Genomic DNA, 21,123 nt, shown 5'->3' with positions numbered 1-21,123 from the left:
TCTGAGGGACTCCTGCTCTTCAGCCTCCACCCAGCGGATGTCTCCTCATCACTTAAATGTAGCATCTTTTTAACATCCAATGACTTTAAAAATTCAAAGCAACCTAAAATAAATATTTTGCAGCCTCCTTAGATCACTTTGAACCTCTACTGGTATCAACAACCTTATTCAGATCCTCCTTCATTTACTCCCTGCTGTAATTTCTTCAGCATAACATACTGTACTTCAACAATTTTACCACGAGAATATGATTCCAAGTAATGGATTCTTATCTTAAATATTCACCTGACAGGTAAATAACAAAATATGCACAAGAAAAAATAAAAGTATATAGTATCTTAAAAGAACTACAACAATGAAAGAAAACATATTTCTTTTTATTATTAAGTATTACAATAATTATGTTACAAAATCTGGAAAAATAAAAAAAAGTATCCTAATCTGTAACAATCAATAGTATATTAGCATCATGAAGTCAGACAGTGATCAGTAAAACAGTACTTCTGGTTTACTGGTTTATTAACATTTCCTTTTAGCCTGTTAGCATTGTGTAAAAAATATATGATTATTATCAGTAATAGTTTACATTTGCATCCAATTCATTTAAAAATAGTTATGTCTTTTAAAATGTATGTATAGCTAAAAAAATTCTTTAGTTTTGGATAGAGTAGGGAAGGATTATCATATTATTATTATATATCAGTTTATCTATTGCTTTTTGTCTACCATTGAGGAGATTTTCCTTCACTTCCTGTCCTGGAGTGTTGCATACAGGAAGTGAAAAGAAATCTCTGCAGAGAGCTGTTATCGCAACAAGTGCCTTCATTGGAGGATTTACCATACCTCCCAACATTTTGAGATGGGAATGAGGGACACCTACTAACAAATGTATGTAGGCATAGGACACGCCCCCTGCCACACCCCCTTAAAGAAGAATTAACAAAAAAAAAATGTTAATCAAATCCACAAGGGCTTTTTTTTTTTACCACTACTATTCTTTTATATTGGCTAAAATGTACAAATGCAGCAATTTAGATTTTGGATGAAATGTTTAGCACTGGGAAACACTTTTTGAAAGATAAGAAGTGCATTTTTTATACAAGTATATGGATCAGACCAAAATGAGGGACAAGTGAGGGGGGAAGAGGGACAGAGGGACATTGCTCCAAATCAGGGACAGTTGGGAGCTATGATTTACCCTTACTGCTTGTTGGGGTGACAACTACAAAATGTTGGATTTCCCATCATGTCCTGTCTTAGTGACGTAGGCCACCAGGACAAATAGAGAGGGTGTGTCTACCCAGTGGGAGACATAGACAACAATGAAACCTCACTATAAATTGGCTATAGATACAATTAGACATTTTCAAAACACAGGTATAAATTAAATAGCATAAAAATCCCCAGTACACGATTAGTTCTTATGCACTATTTGAACTATTCATTTTGTTAATGTTGCATAATGTCAGCCTTCTCTTTAACTCTATGTGACCTCTGATTATTAGCTATTATTGATATTAAAAATGGCCATACACAGGGAAACGATGACTCCTGATTAGAAGTGATGAGAACATAGACCCAAATTTTTCAGTATATGTGGTCAGATTATTCCTGAACATTATCCTGATTGGTACTGAACCTGAACCACATGAGTGGTAGTTGAGATTAAATGATCACCACATTTGACAGTGCAGCTCTGATGGGTGTATTTTGATTACAGAGGAGACCCCGCTGTCAGAATACAATAGTACAGCTGGGAGGATTCCTCTGAATCTGTTTTTTTTTTTTTTTTTTTTCGTTCGGCCTCTAAACTCCTCTAAATGCCTATATGTGCATAGACACATAGGCTAACATGCAGAGATGTTTTGATGCAGAATAAAAAAAAACACCAGATGCCCCTAGAAGCAGCATTAAAAACATTGCGTCTGCATGAACCCTTAGCTCAGAGAATGAAGCAGGTAAAGCGAGACTGCTACTGCAGAACAGAATAAATTATCATTTTTATATTGATGGGCAATTTCCTCGCTGGAGTCACTGAAACACTGATACAAGGCAAGTGTTTGATTCTCCCAATCATTATCTATTCTAAATGCAAATATTAGTTTTGGATGGAATGATCTGTAAAAGTAGGCAGGCCAACACAGACAGCATACCTTCCAACATTTTTAGATGGGAATGAGGGACACCTACTAGCAAACGTACATAGCCATAAGACACACCCCTTAAAGGAGAATTAACCAAATAAAAAGGTTGATTAAATCCACAAGTGCTTTTTTTTTACCACTACTATTCCTTTATATTGTCTTTTAAAATGTACAAATGCAGCAATTTAGAATTTGGATGAAAGGTCTAGCACTAGGAAACACTTTATTAAAATATAAAAAGTGCATTTTATATAAAACTATATGGATCAGACCAAAATGAGGGGGAAAGAGGGACAGAGGGACATTGCTCCAAATTAGGGACAGTCCCTCGAAATCAGGGACAGTTGGGAGCTATGAGACAGATAGGATGGCTGTTACTGAGATAGCAGAGGTTTGTAAGAGGGACCTGATGCAGACTGCATGGAGGTTTCACAAGTATCATCATTAAATAAACGTTCTATTTCATGTCTACAACAGCTTGGTATCTTTGCAAAGTCTACTGTATCCTTATTGCTCCCAAAACGCCACTGGACGTACTGATTTCGAGCACACTCTGCTAGCTGTTTTTTGGCTATGGAATTCTTGTTTAGTAGAGGATTGTTGTACTGAAGAATGCGCTCCAGAGCCCGCCTCTGCAGGACCAGCTTCCTAAACATTTCTGAGTTTGTGATGCATTCTCCATTCTGATATCGGCAGCACAGCTGATCCTCATACGGAGTTGCTGGGAGACATTGCAAACATTGACACCAAGAAGGTATTGCTGAGGATTTTTTAGCACTTCTTGTGTGAAGAGGAAGGTCTTCCAGTCCTTCGAAGAAAGACAATTCAAGCTGTGCAAGGACTGTATTAGCAGACATTTTACCTTTCTGGAATAAAAAGCATTGATGAGCATAGGTTAGCCAAGGGGTTTTATATACAGGATGGGCTAAAAAGAGGTACATTACTAATTGGATCATGGCATTATACTGTATAAATTACAAACCGGATGATGGCATTATATAGCAGATACACTCTATGTTAATGATTATCACAGCAAAAGGAGCTAAGTTTGGAGTGCGGCTGATATTATTTTTATATCATTGATGGAGAGTGGAGATGGGCTATAGTAACCAACATGTCCATGTATGATAAGAGGAGCAAGTCTTGAGTGGAGCTACAGATTTGGGTATGTTCTTGTTTTAAAGATCGGATGATGGCCTTATATAGTAGGTATATAATACTGATTGGATCATGGCATTTTATTAGTAGGTATGCATTACTGAATGGATGATCATAGCATTATATAGTAGGTATACAACACTGATCAGTTCATGACATTTTATAGCAGGTATACATTACTGAATGGATCATGCATTACAGTGCCTTGCAAAAGTATTCACCCCCCTTGGCATTTTTCGTGTTTTGTTGCCTTACAACCTGGAATTAACATGGATTGTTTGAGGATTTGCGTCATTTAATTTACACAACATCCCCACAACTTTGAAGATTTTTTTTTTTTTTTATTATTACTGTGAAGCAAACAACAAATAGGACAAAATAACAGAAAAAGTCAATGTGCATAACTATTCATCCCCCTAGAGTCAATACTGTGTAGAGCCACCTTTTGCAGCTATCACAGCTCCAAGTCACTTTGGATAAGTCTCTATGAGCTTGCCACATCTTACCACTGGGATTTTTGCCCATTCCTCCTTGCAAAACTGTTCCAGTTCTTTCAAGTTGGATGGTTTGCGCTTGTGAACAGCAATCTTTAAGTCTGTCACAGATTTTCTATTGCATTGAGGTCTGGGCTTTGACTAGGCCATTCCAACACATTTACATGTTTCTCCTTAAACCACTCAAGTGTTGCTTTAGCAGTGTGTTTTGGGGTCATTGTCCTGCTGGAAGGTGAACCTCCATTCTAGCCTCAAATCATACACAGAGTTGTACAGGTTGTACTCAAGAATATCCCTGTATTTAGCACCATCCATCTTTCCCTCAACTCTGACCAGTTTCCCAGTCCGGACTGCTGAAAAACATCCCTACAGCAAGATGCTGCCACCACCATGTTTCACTGTGGGGATGGTGTTCTCTGGGTGATGTGATGTGTTGAGTTTGCGCCAGACATAGCGTTTTCTTTGATGGCCAAAATGTTCAATTTTAGTCTCATCAGACCAGAGCACCTTCCTCCATACATTTTGGGAGTCTCCCACATGCTATTTTTGCAAACTCAGAATGTGCCATTTTGTTTTTTGCTGAAAGTAATGGCTTTCTTCTGGCCACTCTGCCATAAAGCCCAACTCTATGGAGCGTACGACTTATTGTTGTCCTATGTACAGATACTCCAATCTCTGTTGTGGAACTCTGCAGCTCCTCCAGGATTACCTTAGGTCTCTGTGCTGCCTCTCTAATTAATGCCCTCCTTGCCCAGTCCGTCAGTTTTGGTGTGCGGCCTTCTCTTGGCAGGTTTGCTGTTGTGCCATGTTCTTTCCATTTGGTTATGATAGATTAGATGGTGCTCCTAGGGATCATCAAAGATTTGGATATTTTTTTATAACCTAACCCCGACTTGTACTTCTCAACAACATTGTCCCTTACTTGTTTGGAGAGTTCCTTGGTCTTCATGGCAGTGTTTGGTTAGTGGTGCCTCTTGCTTAGGTGTTGCAGCCTCTGGGGGCCTTTCAAAAAGGTGTGTATATGCAATGACAGATCACGTGACACTTAGATTGCACACAGGTGGACATCATTTCACTAATTATGTGACTTCTGAAGGTAATTGGTTGCACCAGAGCATTTTATGGGCTTCATAACCAAGGGGGTGAATAGGTAAAAAGCCAAGGGGGGTGAATACTTTTGCAAGGCACTGTATATAGTAGTGTAACATGGGGGTAGCTCTGTAATAACCGCCAGACAGTTTTTTGAAAGCAAACAGTTAATTTATTTCAATCATGACTAAACAAAACAGCTTACTTCAGCCACAGTAAATAAACAGTCCAAAATCCTGGTATTGATAATTTAAGCAGGCTCACCGCTAGTTTTTTTGGTCCCATACAGGGGTTAGGCTTCTTTAGAGCAAGGGTGCCAGGCAGGCCAGACAGAGGGGGTCAGTCTCTTTCTGGCTCACTTCCTTGACACAGGTGCTGATTTCCCTTTGCTGCCTTTTAAACCTCCCTCCCTTGGGACCTGCAGATGACCCCCTTAAAGGTACCATGACTCAAATATTGGGGGAATGTACCTGCCATCCAGGACACATTCCCGGTGTCCTGAACATATCCCTCCCCCCTTCCTGCCTCAACGCAGAGGTGTCCAAGACAATGTGGGACACCTTACAGCAGTGGTTCTCAACTCCTGTCCTCAGGACCCACCAACAGGCCAGATTTTAAGTATTACCTTGGGCAGACTACTGCAATCACTGAGCAGCAAATTATATCACCTGTGATGTGTTTCAGTTATCTTGCAAACCTGGCCTGTTAGTGGGCCCTGAGGACAGGAGTTGAGAACCACTGCCTTACAGTGTACCCTAGAGTGGACATCCGCGTTCTGGTGTTGCTTTCCTGGTCTGTGTTCAACTACAAATTTGAATTCTTGCAATGCCAAAAACCACCTGGTAACTCTGGCACTCGTGTATTCATTCTGTCTCATCCACGTCAATGGGGCATGTTCTGACACCAGGCGAAACTTCATACCGAGGAGAAAATACTGTAGTGAGTCCAGGGCCCACTTAATGGGCAGGCACTCCAGCTCCACCACAGCGTAATTTCTCTTGGCGGCCGTCAATTTTCTACTCAGGAAAACTGTGTTCCTCCCCGTTGACCTCTTGGGACAGAACAGATTCCAAGCCTTCACTGGAGGCATCTGTTTGAACAACAAATACTCTTGAGAAGTCAGGGAGCCACCAGTACTGGGTACTGACACAAGGCTGTTTTAAGCTCCTGGAAGGCCTTTTCAGCCTTTTCATTCCATTTCACCATAACTGACTTTTTACTTTGTCATGTCTGTGAGAAGTGCAGCAATAGTGGCGAAGTTGGGGACAAACCTTCGGTAGTACCCCATGATGCCCAAAAAGGCTTGCACCTGTTTGTACCTTTGTTCATCTGTGGCTTCACCAACCCTCTACCTACAATGTACCCCAAGTACTTGGTCTCTTCCATAGCAATGGCACACTTTTCGGGGTTCACAGTAAATTCTTCTTTCTTCATAGATTCTAAGACTGCCTGCTCTTGGGGAAGATAGGATTCCCAGTCTCTACTAAAGATGACAATGTCATCTAAATACTCTGAAGTGTATTTCCGATGTGGGCGTAAGGTTATATCCATAGCATAGTTTTATTAAATCACTCTACCAGCCCATCTGTTTGTGGATGATAGACAGATGTGTGCAGCTGTTTGATTTGGAACAACTTGCACAGATCTGCCACAAAACATGAATGGGGTGCCCTGGTCAGTCAAGATCTCCTTTGGGAACCCTAGAGAACATATTAAACAATTCCCTGGCAATTGTTTTTGAAGTAGTCTGCTTTAGGGAAACTGCCTCTGGATAACTGGTGGCATAATCGAGTACCACGAGGATATATTGGTGGCCCCGAGCTGATTTCACCAAAGGGCCCACCAAATCCATCGCAATGTGCTCAAACGGTACCTCGATAATGGGCAACGGTACCAACGGGTTCCTCAAGTGGGGCATTGACGCGTCAGCTGGCAGGTGGGACATGAACTGCAGTAACATCTCACCTCTGCTGTTACTCCCGGCCAGTAGAACTGGTCCATTATCTGCGCCTCAGTCTTGTCAACCCCCAGGTGGCCCCCGCAATGCGTCATTGTGGGCTAGGTCGAGCACCGTACCTCTAAAGGGCTGGGGAACGAGTAACTGGTAGACCACATCTCCCCTAACCTCGGTAACCCGATATATTTTCGGCCTCAGGCACTTGTGAAACCCCATTAATTATGGTAACCTGTTGCCAGGCATTTTTCAGTGTGGGATCCCTCATTTGAGCAGAAGAAAATGCTTCCTTTATGTTCTCCCCAGCCATGACATGCATAAGAGTGGGTTCCCCCCTCCAGGGATCCCCTTAGCTGGTGGACCATCTTCCCCAGATGAAACTCGATCAATGTTCTCTAAAGCATTGGCATCCCGCCCCTTAAAGGGAACAGAGCAGTTCAGCTGTCCCTGTAGTCCCTCGCTCACGTAGTCCCAAAGTTCAACAAATAAAGGGCAGTCCCTTCCTATAACAACATCATGGATGAGGTCGGGTACCACCCCAACCTCCTGGACAATTGTGCCACAGGCCGTGGTGAATGTCACTGATACCAGTGTGTATTCCTTGATGTCTCCATGTATGCACACCACCCTCAGGGTTTTTTCTATCTTCCGTAGTCCAACAGCACTTGGCCGTGAAGCTGGTTCACCCAAAGGTCACATTCAAACCGCCCCTCAGTCAGGTCCAGGTGGGCAGCACAGACCATCTTAGCATAAAAGGACATTCTCCGTAGAGCGCCACACTCCATGGGTTCCTCCTGTAGGAGACAGTGGGTTTGGATATGGCCACGGGCGTGACACCGCCAGCACAGCACGCCCTCATTCCTTCATTCCTTCGTGCCGGAGTGGAGTGATTGCTCCTTGATTCTCTTGAATGCTGACTCCCTGGTTTTTGGATGGCTTGGCTTTCCTCACTGGCAAGGGTCCTCGAGGTTTGACAGGTCCCAGAAGATCCTCCACCACAGCATATCTCTCAACCATTTCCACTAGTTCATCTGCTGTCTTGGGGTCCCCATGACTCACCCAGCACCGAATGTCATTTGGCAGTGACCTTAGGTAACAGTCTAACTGGCCCTTATGGCTACCTGGTTGCTAGAGGCACCCACGGTTTGTTCTTGTCCTTGTGCAAGAAGCTGCATTGCTTCCTGTAAAGCAGCTACCTGTGCTTGAGTAGTTTCTTGCAGGACTGTGAACTGGGTGACCAGCAAGCGAGTGGTTTCCTGTTGTTGGGCCATTGCCTCCTCATTGTGACAGTTGGCTTCTGCGGCGGCCTGCTGCTTTGCTATCGTGCTCTGAGCTAGGGATTTTATCACCTCCTCCATGTCGCCTTGTGAGGTTTTCAGAGCTTGTGCTGTCCTGACCCAGGACATGTAAATGTGGGTACTGGCCCTTTAAATGCTTTCAAACGGCTTTTGCAGCTATACTCTGCCCGCATTCTCCACCAAATGTAACCTGGGGTAGTGTCAGGTCACCTGGGTCCAGGTGACTGATGCACCCCCTTGGGATCTGGAGTGCAACGCAAGGTAGTGGACCCTACGGCTGACTGCTGCGGATGGAGCTCTAGGTGATGCAGGAGAGCAGGTACTCTGTAGTACCAACACGGATGACATGGGGAGCTAGAGCATGAGATTTCCCAGGGCATGGAATCTAAGAGCCAGCGGGTGTTTACCAGAGGCCCCTAGTGGTGGGGATGGATTTAGCTGCAGTCTGGCTCCAGGTTGCAACCCCCTAGGGCCTACCAGCTCATGCTCATGGTAGAAGGTAGAGAGGAAGCAGCAGGATAGTCGGGGCAAGTCGGGGCAACAAGCAGGTAAGAATAGTCAGGAGATAGCCAAAGGTCAGAGTAACAAGCAGATAAGAATAGTCAAGAACAAGCCAAGATCGGTAACTGGAATCAGACGTAGCACGTCAGACAGAGCAAGTAGCACATAGAAGCCAAAAACACAATATTGATCAGCAAGGCTGGCTTGCAGTGCACAGGTTAATACAGAGTTCCCTGATAGGGGCTGGGGTGGAGCCATGCTTTGAGGAGAGATTACTTAAGCAGCCAGGTGAGAGTGGCTGGCCTCTAAAGCTGAACACATGGAGAGGTAAGCTGACAGACAAACATTACTGCATATCCATGACAGGTAGCGCTGTAATAACCGCCAGCCAGTTTACTGAAAGCAAACAGTTAATTTATTTCAATCATGACTAAACAAAACGACACCTTACTTCAGCCACAGTAAATAAACAGTCCACATTCCTGGTATTGATAATTTAAGCAGGCTCACAGCTAGTTTTTTTGGCCCCATACAGGGGTTAGGCTTCTCCAGAGCAAGGGTGCCAGGTAAGCCAGACAGAGGGGGTCAGCAGCCCATGTCTCACAGTTGGTCAAAGAGCTCACACTTGCTGCACAGCTTGTGAGGCTATCTCTCACTCACTTCCTTGACACAGGTGCTGATTTCCCCCTGCTGCCTTTCAAGCCAAAGTCCTGGTAATCAGGGTTTGAAGACACTGCAACTGTCCCCCTTAAAGGGACCACGACTCAAATATTGAGGGAATGTACCTGCCATCTAGGACACATTCCCGGTGTCCTGTACAGTAGGTATACAACACTGATCGGATCAGTGGACATTGTTGAGGAACGGGTGACAGACCTGGAATCTTCCAAATCTGCAACGGATGCCCGCCTCACCACACTGGAACTGGAGCAGCAGACCTTCCGCCACCATCTTTTTGAGGTCCAACTGCGACTAGACAATACCATCCGGGTGGTAAACCTGATCCATGCAGCCAGGTCCTCGAATCGCCCTCTTCTCTTGCTGTCCACGGACGCAGAGAAAGTCTTCCACCGGGTGAACTGGTCCTTCATGCAAGCCACTCTAAAACACGTTGGTTTATGGTCCTCCATGCTGAGTTGGATACTATCCCTCTATTCGAACTCACTAACCTCTCTTCCGAAACTCCTCCAGTCCCTGACGGAATACGTGCCCTCTCTTCTTTCCAAATAAATATATCTAAATCGTCTGCACTGAATATCACGGGGGGAAAAGACCTTATCACGTCACTTTGCCTGGCGTGTCCCTTCCACTGGGCAGATGACTCGATTCGCTACCTGGGATTCGATATCACCCCCGACCCCTCCACTCTTTACTCGGCGAACTTCTTACCCTTACTAACCCGCCTCAAAACAGATCTTTGCCATTGGCGCTTGCGCACGTTAACGGGGTTTGGGCATTGTAATGCCCTCAAGATGACGTTACTGCCCAGGGTGGAAAAACGTCTATGGAAATCACGGAGGAGGACAGGGGCATGTAAGTCCGAGGATGAGACCCAAGAGTGTTCATCTGGACCGTACCCTTTCCAATGCACAAGGTAATGTATGCGCCCACAGAACCCACGGGAGTCAACAATGGACTGAACTTCATACTCCTCTTGGCTCCCAACCTGTACAGGGTGAGGATGAGGCACCAGGTGGTAAAGCGGTTGCAGACCAAAGGTTTTAATAAGGAGACATGAAATACATTTGAGATACGCATATTAGAAGGAAGGTCTAATACGTAAGCCACTGAGTTAATCCTGTGAAGAATACGGAAAGGCCCGGTAAACTGATGTGCAAACTTCATAGAGGGAACATGAAGTCAGAGGTTGAGAGATGACAGCCAGACCCTGTCCCCAACCTGATAGGAAGGTGCAGGCAGGCATCTGCGGTCAGCATGGAGTCTGTACCTATCATTAGCATGTCACAAAGCCTCCTGGAATTGTGTTTAACCACCTCAATACAGGGCACGTACACCCCCTTCCTGCCCAAGCCATTTTTCAGTTTTCAGCGCTGTCGCACTTTGAATGACAATTGCGCGGTCGTGTTACACTGCACCTTAATTAAATTTTTATCATTTTTTTCCCACAAATAGAGCTTTCTTTTGGTGGTATTTGATCACCTCTGCGGTTTTTATTTCTTGCGCTATAAACAAAAGAAGAGGGACAATTTTGAAAAAACAATATTTTTTACTTTTTGCTATAATAAATATCCAATTTTTTTTTTTTTTTTAACAAATTTTTTCCTCAGTTTAGGCCGATACGTATTCTTCTACATATTTTTGGTAAAAAAAAATTGCGATAAGCGTATATTGATTGGTTTGCGCAAAAGTTATAGCGTCTACAAAATACGGGATAGATTTATAGCATTTTTATTATTTATTTATTTTTTACTAGTAATGGCGGCGATCTGCAATTTTTATTGTGACTGCGATATTGCGGCGGACACATCGGACACTTTTGACACATTTTTGGGACCATTCACATTTATACAGCGATCAATGCTATAAAATTGCATTGATTACTGTGTAAATGTGACTGGCAGGGAAGGGGTTAACACTAGGGGGCGCTCGAGGGGTTAATGTATTACCTAAGGAGGTGATTCTAACTGTGGGGGGAGGGGACTGACTGGGGGAGGTGACCGATCGCTGTCCCTATGTACAAGGGACACGCCATCGGTCTCCTCTCCTCTCTGACAGGACGTGGATCTGTGTTTACATGCACAGATCCACGCTCCTGCTGTGTTACCCGGCAATTGCGGGTGCCCGGCGGACATCGCGGCCGCCGGGCACGCGCACCGGGTCCCGAGTGACACGGCGGGCGCGCGCGCGTGCCCCCTAGTGGCTCGGGAAGGCGAGGACGTCATATGACGTCCTCCCAGAATAACAGAAGCCTCGTCCAGCCGTCATATGACGGTGGGCGGTGGCTTAGTGGTTAAATGGAACGAAGACCACGGAGATGCTCCTCTAACGCAGGAATACTCTGCGGAACAAATGAGTCAGGCAACATGGAAGGTTGGAAACCATAGTTCGCCATAAACGGGGACAATCGGGAGGCAGAATTCAAGGCACTATTGTGAGCGAACTCCGCCCATGGTAATAGGTCTGACCAGTTGTTATGATGTTCAGAAATATAGCAACATAGGAATTGCTCCATGGACTGATTGGCTTGTTCTGCAACCCCATTAGACTGCGAGTGATACGCAGAGGAGAAAGCAAGCTGAATTCCCAACTGTGCACAAAAGGCTCGCCAGAACCGGGACACAAACTGACTACCCCTGTCCAAGACAATCACTTTGGGTAGCCCATGTAAGCAAAAGATTTCCCGAGCAAAAGTAGAAGCCAGTTCCTTAGAAGTGGGCAACTTAAGTGGAATACAATGAGACATTTTTGAGAAATGGTCAACCACCATAAGGATAACTGTGTTGCCCTAGGAGTTGGGTAACTCCACAATGAAATCCATAAACAGGTGGGTCCAGGGCATCTCTCCATTGGGTATGGGTTGTAGGAGGCCCACTGAAAGGTGTCGTGGAGTCTTACTCTGAGCACACACGGAACAGGCAGCTACGAAGGTGGTTACATCAGCACGTAGACTAGGCCACCAGAATTTTTGGGAAATGTCCCAAAAGAATTTATTCTTCCCAGGTTGGCCAGCAGCCTTGGGAGAATGGTAAGTCTGGAGCACTGCAGTACGGAGACTCCCTGGGACAAAGCAGCAGTCACAAGGTTTCTCAGGAGGAGCATGGACCTGAGCAGCAATAATTTTTTTCACCCAAAAGAGAAGTGAGACTGGTGTGAACTGTAGCCAGAATATGATCAGGAGGAATCACAGGAAACGGAACCGAATCCATCTTGAAAGTGGAGGGAAATTGTTGTGACAGAGCGTCAGCCCTTACATTCTTAGTACCGGGTAAGAATGAGACAATGTAATTGAAACTAGACAAGAAAAGAGCCCATCGCACCCTTCTGGGAGAGAGGCGTTTAGCCTCAGACAAGAATGTGAGATTCTTATGGTCAGTAAGAATAAGAACTGGCACAGTGGTACCTTCGAGGAGATGTCTCCATTCTTTCAGGGCTAAAATGATCACTTAGAGCTCTCTGTCACCAATCCCGTAATTGGACTCCGCAGGTGACAATTTCTTGGAAAAGTAGCCACAAGGATGCATTGCGCTCTCGGAGGTAGGACGTTGAGACAGAAGGATGCCAACTCCAGTCTCAGAAGCATCAACCTCAATGATAAAAGGTAACGTAGGATCAGGATGTGCCAACACAGGAGCAGGAACAAAGGCAGCCTTGAGACTATCAAAGGCCTTAATGGATTCCGGAGACCAAGTCTGTGGGTTACCATCCTTTCTGGTCATATCAGTCAGGGGCTTGACCAGAGAAGTTACGAATAAACTTGGATAATAGTTGGCAAAGCTAAGAAAACGCTGCAGAGTACGTAAACCCATGGATCGGGGCCACTGTAGGACTGCTGAACGTTTTTCTGGGTCCATCGAAAAACCAGCAGTGGAAATGACATAACTCAGGAATTGAACCTGTTCACTATGGAATTCTACAATTTACAATAGAGATTATTCTTTCTTAGGTTCTGAAGCACACGACAGACATCTGTGTGGTGGCTCTCCAGTAACTTGGAAAATATGAGGATATCGTCAAGATAAATCACCACACATAACTGCAACAAATCTCGGAGGACATCGTTAATAAATTCCTGGAAAACTGCCGGGGCATTACAAAGGCCAAAAGGCATTACGAGGTACTCATAATGGCCTGTTCTGGAATTAAACGCAGTTTTCTACTCGTCGCCCTCTTTAATCCTCACGAGATTAATCCTCACGAGATTATATGCCCCTCTCAAATCAAGCTTCGTGAAAACCGTTGGTCCCTTGAGGCGTTCAAATAACTCCGTAATCAACAGAATCAGATAGGCATTCTTAGTCGTGAAACCATTGAGACCCCTATAATCAATACAAGGTCTCAGTTCACCACTCCTCTTCTTCACAAAGAAGAAACCAGCACCAGCGGGAGACGAGGATTTGTGGATGAAACCTCAAGAAAGTGCGTCTGCAACATATTCCTCCATGGCCTTATCCTCCAAGAAGGACAAAGGGTAAACCCGGCCACGAGGGGGTATGGCACCAGGTTGAAGGTCAATTGCGCAATCATACGTCCGGTGTGGAGGCAAACTACCGGTTAATACCTGTCAAAGACATCGCTAAAATCGCGGTACTCCTCCGGCAGTGAGGAGAGTGATGAGGTGCACAGGACCTTGGCTACCTTCTGGAAGCATGTCTTACTGCATTGTGGTGACCAGAAGAGAACCTCAGCACGGAGCCAATCAAAAGAGGGCTTGTGCCTCTGTAACCAAAGATAACCAATAACCAGCGGAAACTTAGGTGAGGAAATAACTTGGAATTGGATTATCTCATGGTAAAGAGCCCCTATGACCATGGACAACGTAACAGTCTCATGAGTCACATGGGCAGGCTGTAGAGGTCTCCCATCAAGAGCCTGAATGGCAAGTGGAGTGTCACGCAGCTGCAGCGGAATTGAGTGCTTCGATACAAAGGCAGCATCAATGAACAGGCCTGCAGCCCCAGAGTCGATTAGAGCCTGTATCTCGACGGACGACTCAGCCCAAGAAAGGGTAATTGCCAAAACCAGGGGCTTATCCTTCAGGATAACTGGGGTTGAAACAACATCACCTAAGGTCTGTCCATGACAGGACCTCAAGGTTCGGGCAATCCCTGGATAGGTAGGACAAGACTTGAAAAAGTGACCTGCCTGGCCACAATAAAGGCACAATCTCTCCCTCCTCCTAAGGGTTCTCTCATCCGCAAAGAGACGCGTGAAGCCCAAGTGCATGGGTTCATCTTCACTGACCGACTCTGTACCAGGAGGCATGGGAGGTGAGGGAGGCAAGGGTGGGACTGCAAAGCTCGGAGACAAATGTACCGGAGGCTTCCGCAAGCGCTCCTTAAAAGAGAGTCTTTCTCTGAGTCTGGAACCAATGAGGATGGCAAACGTGATCAACTTCTCCAGCTCAGTGGGTATATCTCGGGCTGCTATCTCATCCTTGATGGATTCCAAGAGACCATAAGAAAAAGCAGCCATGAGGGCCTCATTGTTCCACGCAACCTCTGCTGCCAGAGTGTGGAATTCAATGGCATAATTGGCAACAGTTCTCGTACTCTGTTTGATGAACATGAGGCAATTGGCAGCAGAAGCGGAGCGTGCGGGAACCCCAAATACCCTTTTAAAAGAAGCCACAAACTCAAGGTAACTCAAGACAACAGGTTTTTGCGTCTCCCATAGAGTTTGCCCAGGCCAAGGCTCTCTCAGAAAGCAAAGATATCATGAAATCTACTTTGCTTCTATCCGTGGGAAACACCTGGGGCAGCATCTCAAAGTATATCTCAAACTGGTTGAGAAACCCTCTGCATTGGACTGGATCACCCCCAAATCGCTGGGGAAGCGGAACGGAACCAGACATACCTCTTATAGAGGTAATACTCAAGGCGGGTGCCTGCACAGAGACTGGAGCAGCAGCAAGGACGGCCTGCAACACAGGTTGTACCGGAGCAGCCACAGTGGGAGATTCCAGGTGAGCGAGAGCATTTGTAACATCATGGCGAACTAATCCATGCAGTGATCCTGCTCATCCAATCTGGAAAAAATATTCCGAACAAGTGGATTGACTGCATCTTCTGAATTCATGGCCTTCACCTACTGTCAGAAACCATTAATCAGACTGAGACAGAAGTACAGTTAAATCACACTTGTTTAATAATAATAATAATAAAAAAAGGTAAACAGAGTAAACATAGTCAAAATATAGCCAGAGTTCAGGAACAGGAATGGATAGTCAGACAAGCCAAAAGTCAGGGAGCCAGAGAACAGCGTAGTAGAACAGAAAGAAGGAGCTAGAGCAAGAAGAAATGTCAGCCAAGCAAGTCTTTAACAGGAACACAGGAGAGCGTCACTAGAGATGTGACCAAGGCGAAGGCAGAGACCATCTGGACTGGATGGCTTAAGTAGGCAGGACTGACGAGCAGGATATCATCAACAGGTGAGTCACTGTGGAGAGATAGGAGCTGGCAATTAGCCGACAGCTGAACGGCCAGCTCAGAGAAGGAAGGGCTTAGCCCAGCCCTGACAAAGGGTAAGTCTGCCACATGAGGTAATGGGTGAGAAATGTGTGGAGAGCCTGGGAAAGCATCAAGATGGGATCATCAAGATCTGCTGCTATTACTGGGAAAGATCGGTTGCTATTTTTTTTAAATAACAAACATCTCTATACTTACCTGCTCTGTGCAATGGAATTGCACAGAGTGGCCCCGAACCTCTTCTTCTTGTGTCCCCCGCCAGTGCTCCTGGCTCCCCCTGCTTCCGATAGGGGCATGGGACCTGGCTCTGCCCCGCTCCCTTATTACTGGCTTTGATTGACAGCACCAAAGCCAGTGAGACAGTGAGAAAGTGAGGGGAGAGAAGAGCTGCAAACGTGCACGGTGCTGGATCGGATGGTAGGGTCAGAATTTGGTGTAAACAACGTGAAAGCATGGATCCATCCTGCCTTGTATTAACAGTTCAGGCTGGTGGTGTAATGGTGTGGGGGATATTTTCTTGGCACAATTTGGGCACCTTGAGCATCATTTAAATGCCACGGCCTACCTAAGTATAGGCGTTCCTCGGGTTACAAACAAGTTAGGGTCTGTAGGTTTGTTCTTAAGTTGAATCTGTTTGTAAGTCGGAACAGGTCCATTTTTTAAGTGTAGCTCCAGCCAAAAAAAATATTTTTTGGATAGCATAGAGAAGGGTCAACACCCCTGTAACGTTTGTTTTGCTGTGTGTGCCCCTATCCAGAAGATTTCACCTCACTTTCTGTCCCAATGACAATTGGATTTTGAAAATTCTGGGTTGTTGTGGAAACAAGCCTTGGTGATAAAGTATCAGTGGAGGTACCTTTTCCCATGATAACTCTTGCAGGAGTGAATTTCCCTTCCTAGGGTAGATTTCCTCTCACTTCCTGTTGTCTCCCTCCGTTTGTAAGTAGGAGTTGTTTGTAAGTCGGATGTTTGTAACTAGGAGACCGCCTGTATTGAGTATTCTTGCTGACCATGTCCATCCCTTTATGACTACAGTGTGCCCATCTTCTGATGGTTCCTTCCAGCAGGATAATGCACCATGTCACAAAATTTGAATCATCTCACCACTGGTTTCTTGAAAATGACAATGAGCTCACTGTACTCCAATGGCCTCCACAGTGACCAGATTTCAATTCAATAGAGTACCTTCATGGATGTGCAGCTTACAAATATGCAGCAACTGTGTGATGCTATCATGCCAATATGGACCAAAATCTCTGAGGAATGTTTCCAACACCTTGTTGAATCTATGTCACGAAGATTTAAGGCAGTTATGAAGGCAAAAGGGAGTCCAACCTGGTACTAGCAAGGTGTACCTAATAAAGTGGCCGGTGAGCGTATTTTGCAGTCTTTTAGGGGAGGTTATGGCATTTTCCTATTTTTGCTTTGTCTGTTGAATTACGTCCAATTTTAATATTTGTATCTTCTAATTTGCACCACTGATTTGAATAACAAATTTTAAAGCAATTCATTTCCAAGTAATATACATAGTTTGTTTTTGTCATGAAAGCCAAATATGGAATCCTTTTACATGTACAATATGAGCTGAACAACTGCACATCATACAATGATGATATGTCTACATCACCATTTATTTTATTACATTATTTAGGGTTTGATGTTGCTATTATAAAAGGATATCACCATTTATTTTGCACATACTATAACTGCCCAAGTTGTATAAAACAGTTCAATGACCAGACATACTACAACAAGTTCGGTTCATGTCCTTACCTTAATCCTTTTACCTATTGTCTTTTGTAAACTTCTCTTTAACCTTTTATCCACCATTATTATGTCCTCTTGATCCACAAAGGACACAAACCTGAGTTCCTGGCATGACTACATTACAGAGACAAACAGAAAAATGATGAAAGAATTACAAGATTTGCATTACATTATGTTTTATGAATCATGACATAATAGCTCACAGGGCTTAAAGGACAAAAATATACAAAATTATGTAAAACATAGCAAGAGCACAACTAATTATCCAATAGATCCATAATATACTCCAATGACAACCTGTATTTATTATAATGGTAGGAGCTACAGTATGTCCCTAGAGCATTTCCAGAGAGCAAAATTCTGTATCTGAGCCAATCTACAGAAAAAGAGAGAGGGTTAAATGTTATCTTTTAATTGTATGTCCTGGCCTACAGTAGATAACAAGTCATATGATTGTCTTTAGGTCTGAGGGCAAAAGTACGTAATTGTTAAAAAAAAAGTTTAGTTGCAAAGTTTTTATTTTATCGAACTGCCTATTTAGCTGCCAGGATGCTGGAGCTGGTTTCTTTCTGCACAGGAAGGATTGGTCTGTGGCACAGAGGAAAAGTGAGCATTCAAATAAGGGGTTACATTTATAGTAAGGAGGGTTTGTGTGGGTTAAAGGGAGGTGCAATGTGAAGGTTAGTGTAGGAGTTATGCCCTGTACACACGGTCGGATTGTGTTGTCGGAAATTCCGACCGTGTGTGAGCTCCATCGGACTTTTTCCGTCAGAATTTCCGACACACAAAGTTTGAGAGCAGGCTATAAAATTTTCCGACAACAAAATCCAATTGGTTAAATTCCGATCGTGTGTACACAAATCCAATGCACAAAGTGCCACGCATGCTCAGAATAAATTAAGAGACGAAAGCTATTGGCTACTGCCCCGTTTATAGTCCTGACAGACTTGTTTTACGTCACCGCGTTCAGAATGATTGGATTTTCAAACAACTTTGTGTGACCGTGTGTATGCAAAACAAGTTTGAGCCAACATCCGTCGGAAAAAATAAATGGATTTTGTTGTCGGAATGTCCGAACAATGTCTGATCGTGTGTACAGGGCATTGCAGTTAATGTAGGGTAAACGTTGGTGTTGGGGTGTTAGGATTATTAGGAGATATAGCATGATGAGAATTAGTGTTAGAGAAAAGGTTAATGTGGGAGTTACAGGAAGGGTTAATGCAAAGGTTAGTGTGAAGACTAGTGTTAGTGTCCTAGTTATGAGGGGACATAGTCATTGGTAGGGTTATGGGAATGTTTTTGTTTGGTTGTGTTAGGGTTACTGTGAGGGTTAATGTTAGGACTAATGGGAAGATACATTAACCACCTCAGCTCCGGGAAGGTTTGTCCCCCTTCATGACCAGGCCATTTTGTTGTGATATGGTACTGCGTTACTTTAACTAACAATTTAGTTAACTTCCTATAGGAAGCTTTGCTGCCTTTTCTCTGTAACACTTTCTTTGTTTTTTGTCCCAGTTTATGGGAATATTTTTTAAATAAATTAATTTTTAAATACTACACAATGGGAGCCTTTTTTCTCCTATAATGACCATTCCTTGGGAATCTGCTATTTATTAGATTTTGATACGGGCACTGAAGGATTGATCTGGATGATCTGAGCTGGTGGAGTGAGCTGCAGAGGCTTGTCGAGCCACGGATGGATTGCTGACAAGAACCAAGAACTTTGCACCAAGAACTTTTTGACTGACTTTAATCAATTTGAAAACATTTTAATTTTTATTTACTATATTTTTTGGCATTACTTGGAATTTTTTCATATTTGTGGACTTCACAGCACTCTCATTATTTAGGTGTGATTAGGTTTTTATGTATATCACGGGTATATAGAACTAATTAATTATATCATTTTTGATCACTTTTTATTCTTATTTTTATATACACATTTATATGTATTTTTTGTGACCATATATTTATATATTTTTCTGTGTGGATAAATCTGGGATATCCATATTTATTTTTATTTAGCACCATCAATTAGGTAAGGGAGCACACTTTTTGCACATTAGGGAGACTGCTCCTATCAAAAGTTTCCTGTATTCCCTATTTTGATAGAATCAAGGTAGCGCCCTACACCCCATTTTTTTGCATTATCAATATTGTTAGTCCCCATAGGGAGCTAATTAGGGAGGCTGCAACCTATTATCCTGAGCGTGGAGACAACAATATTCTTACAATACAATTTAAAGTGATTGTAAAGTCTCATTTTTTTTTTTCTATAAAAATAACAAACATGTCATACTTACCTTCTTTGTTGCAGTGGATTTGCACAGAGCAGCCCAGATCCTCCTCTTCTCGTGTCCCTCTTCTGTGATGCTGGCCCCTCCCTCCTGTCGAGTGCCCCCACAGCAAGCAGCTTGCTATGGGGGCACCTGACCTGAGTCACAGCTCCCTGTGTCTATTAAGACACTGAGCCACGGCCTGGCCCGGCCCCCTCTTCCTCCTGATTGGCTGACTGACTTTGATTGATGGGAGCCAATGGCACCGCTGCTGTGTCTTAGCCAATCAGGACGGCCGAGACACTCGTGGACATAGCTGGATAGAGATGGAGCTCAGGTAAGTATGAGGGGGGCTGCTGCACACAGAAGGCTTTTTATCTTAATGCATTCTAAAAAACCTTCTGTCTTTACAATTCCTTTAATATAGGAGGAATTGTTACAGAAAAGGTTAGTGTTAGATATATAAGGATGACTGGTATGATGGTAAGTGTTGGGGATACAGGAAGTAATAGTGTTAGGTATAGAGGGGGGCTTGTGTCAGAATTACAAGTTGGGGGAACCTTAATGTAGGGCTTTGCTTCTATCTCTACACTGAAAACTACCAGTATTTTCACTGCAAAGCTTAGAGCTAATGTATTGTTTATGTAAATGAATAAATTATACATAACTCATTGGCATAGATAACATTAAGGTAAATCATATTCCTATTCAATGTTCAGTTTGAAGAAATGAGAATCGTAGTATTACATGAATCTGAGAATAAATACAAAACCATGTTACCGTCAGAATACAGGGCCCAGGGATCTCCTCGTATTTCTGCTCATCATAGTATCTCTGACCCGATGTAGTGCTGCAGCAGCCTTTCCAGTACAGGCTAATCATACAATCAATCACTATTGTTGCCTAAATAAATAATCAATAGATAAACATAACAATTCTTTACTACTCTTTGTTTACATGATACTAACATATACAACAGGAATATACAGTCCAGAGAAATCGCAAAACATAAAAGTATTACTATAATTTACCAAAAACATTAGCAGATGCCCACAGGAACTTATAATTATCAATTAAAGTAAAACTAAAGCCAAAAATGTTTGCTTTGATATTATTTTTGCCCATATTTAAGGACATTTTTCTTCACTTTTTGTTATGTCAGAGAGGAATTGAAAAGAATCTCTTTGCCCCCTTTTTTACACAATATATATTTATTAAATTTGTATACATTTGTATACATAGAACACAGGATAGAGTCCCTCTTTGGCACGTTTATTAGCACAGTGGTTTGAGGTTA

At 43.7% G+C, this 21,123-nt stretch overlaps 1 protein-coding gene across 1 annotated transcript in view; it reads right to left on the bottom strand.

Moving 5' to 3' along the window:
• Positions 1-356: 356 nt before the first annotated feature.
• P2RX7 (purinergic receptor P2X 7) overlaps positions 357-21,123 on the bottom strand; it is a 97,066-nt gene continuing 76,299 nt past the window's right edge. The window contains exons 11-13 of the mRNA XM_073626510.1: positions 20,607-20,729; positions 17,557-17,664; positions 357-3,010 (exon numbers count right to left, since the gene is read on the bottom strand). Coding sequence (XP_073482611.1) covers positions 2,519-3,010; positions 17,557-17,664; positions 20,607-20,729 — 723 coding nt within the window. The 3' untranslated portion in view covers positions 357-2,518. The remainder of the gene's footprint in view (positions 3,011-17,556; positions 17,665-20,606; positions 20,730-21,123) is intronic.

Source organism: Aquarana catesbeiana, linkage group LG01 (assembly GCF_042186555.1).
Source record: "Aquarana catesbeiana isolate 2022-GZ linkage group LG01, ASM4218655v1, whole genome shotgun sequence".
Classification (NCBI taxonomy): Eukaryota; Metazoa; Chordata; class Amphibia; order Anura; family Ranidae; genus Aquarana; species Aquarana catesbeiana.
The sequence above is the reverse complement of the archived record's forward strand: the minus strand, read 5'-3'. Positions and strand labels throughout refer to the sequence as shown.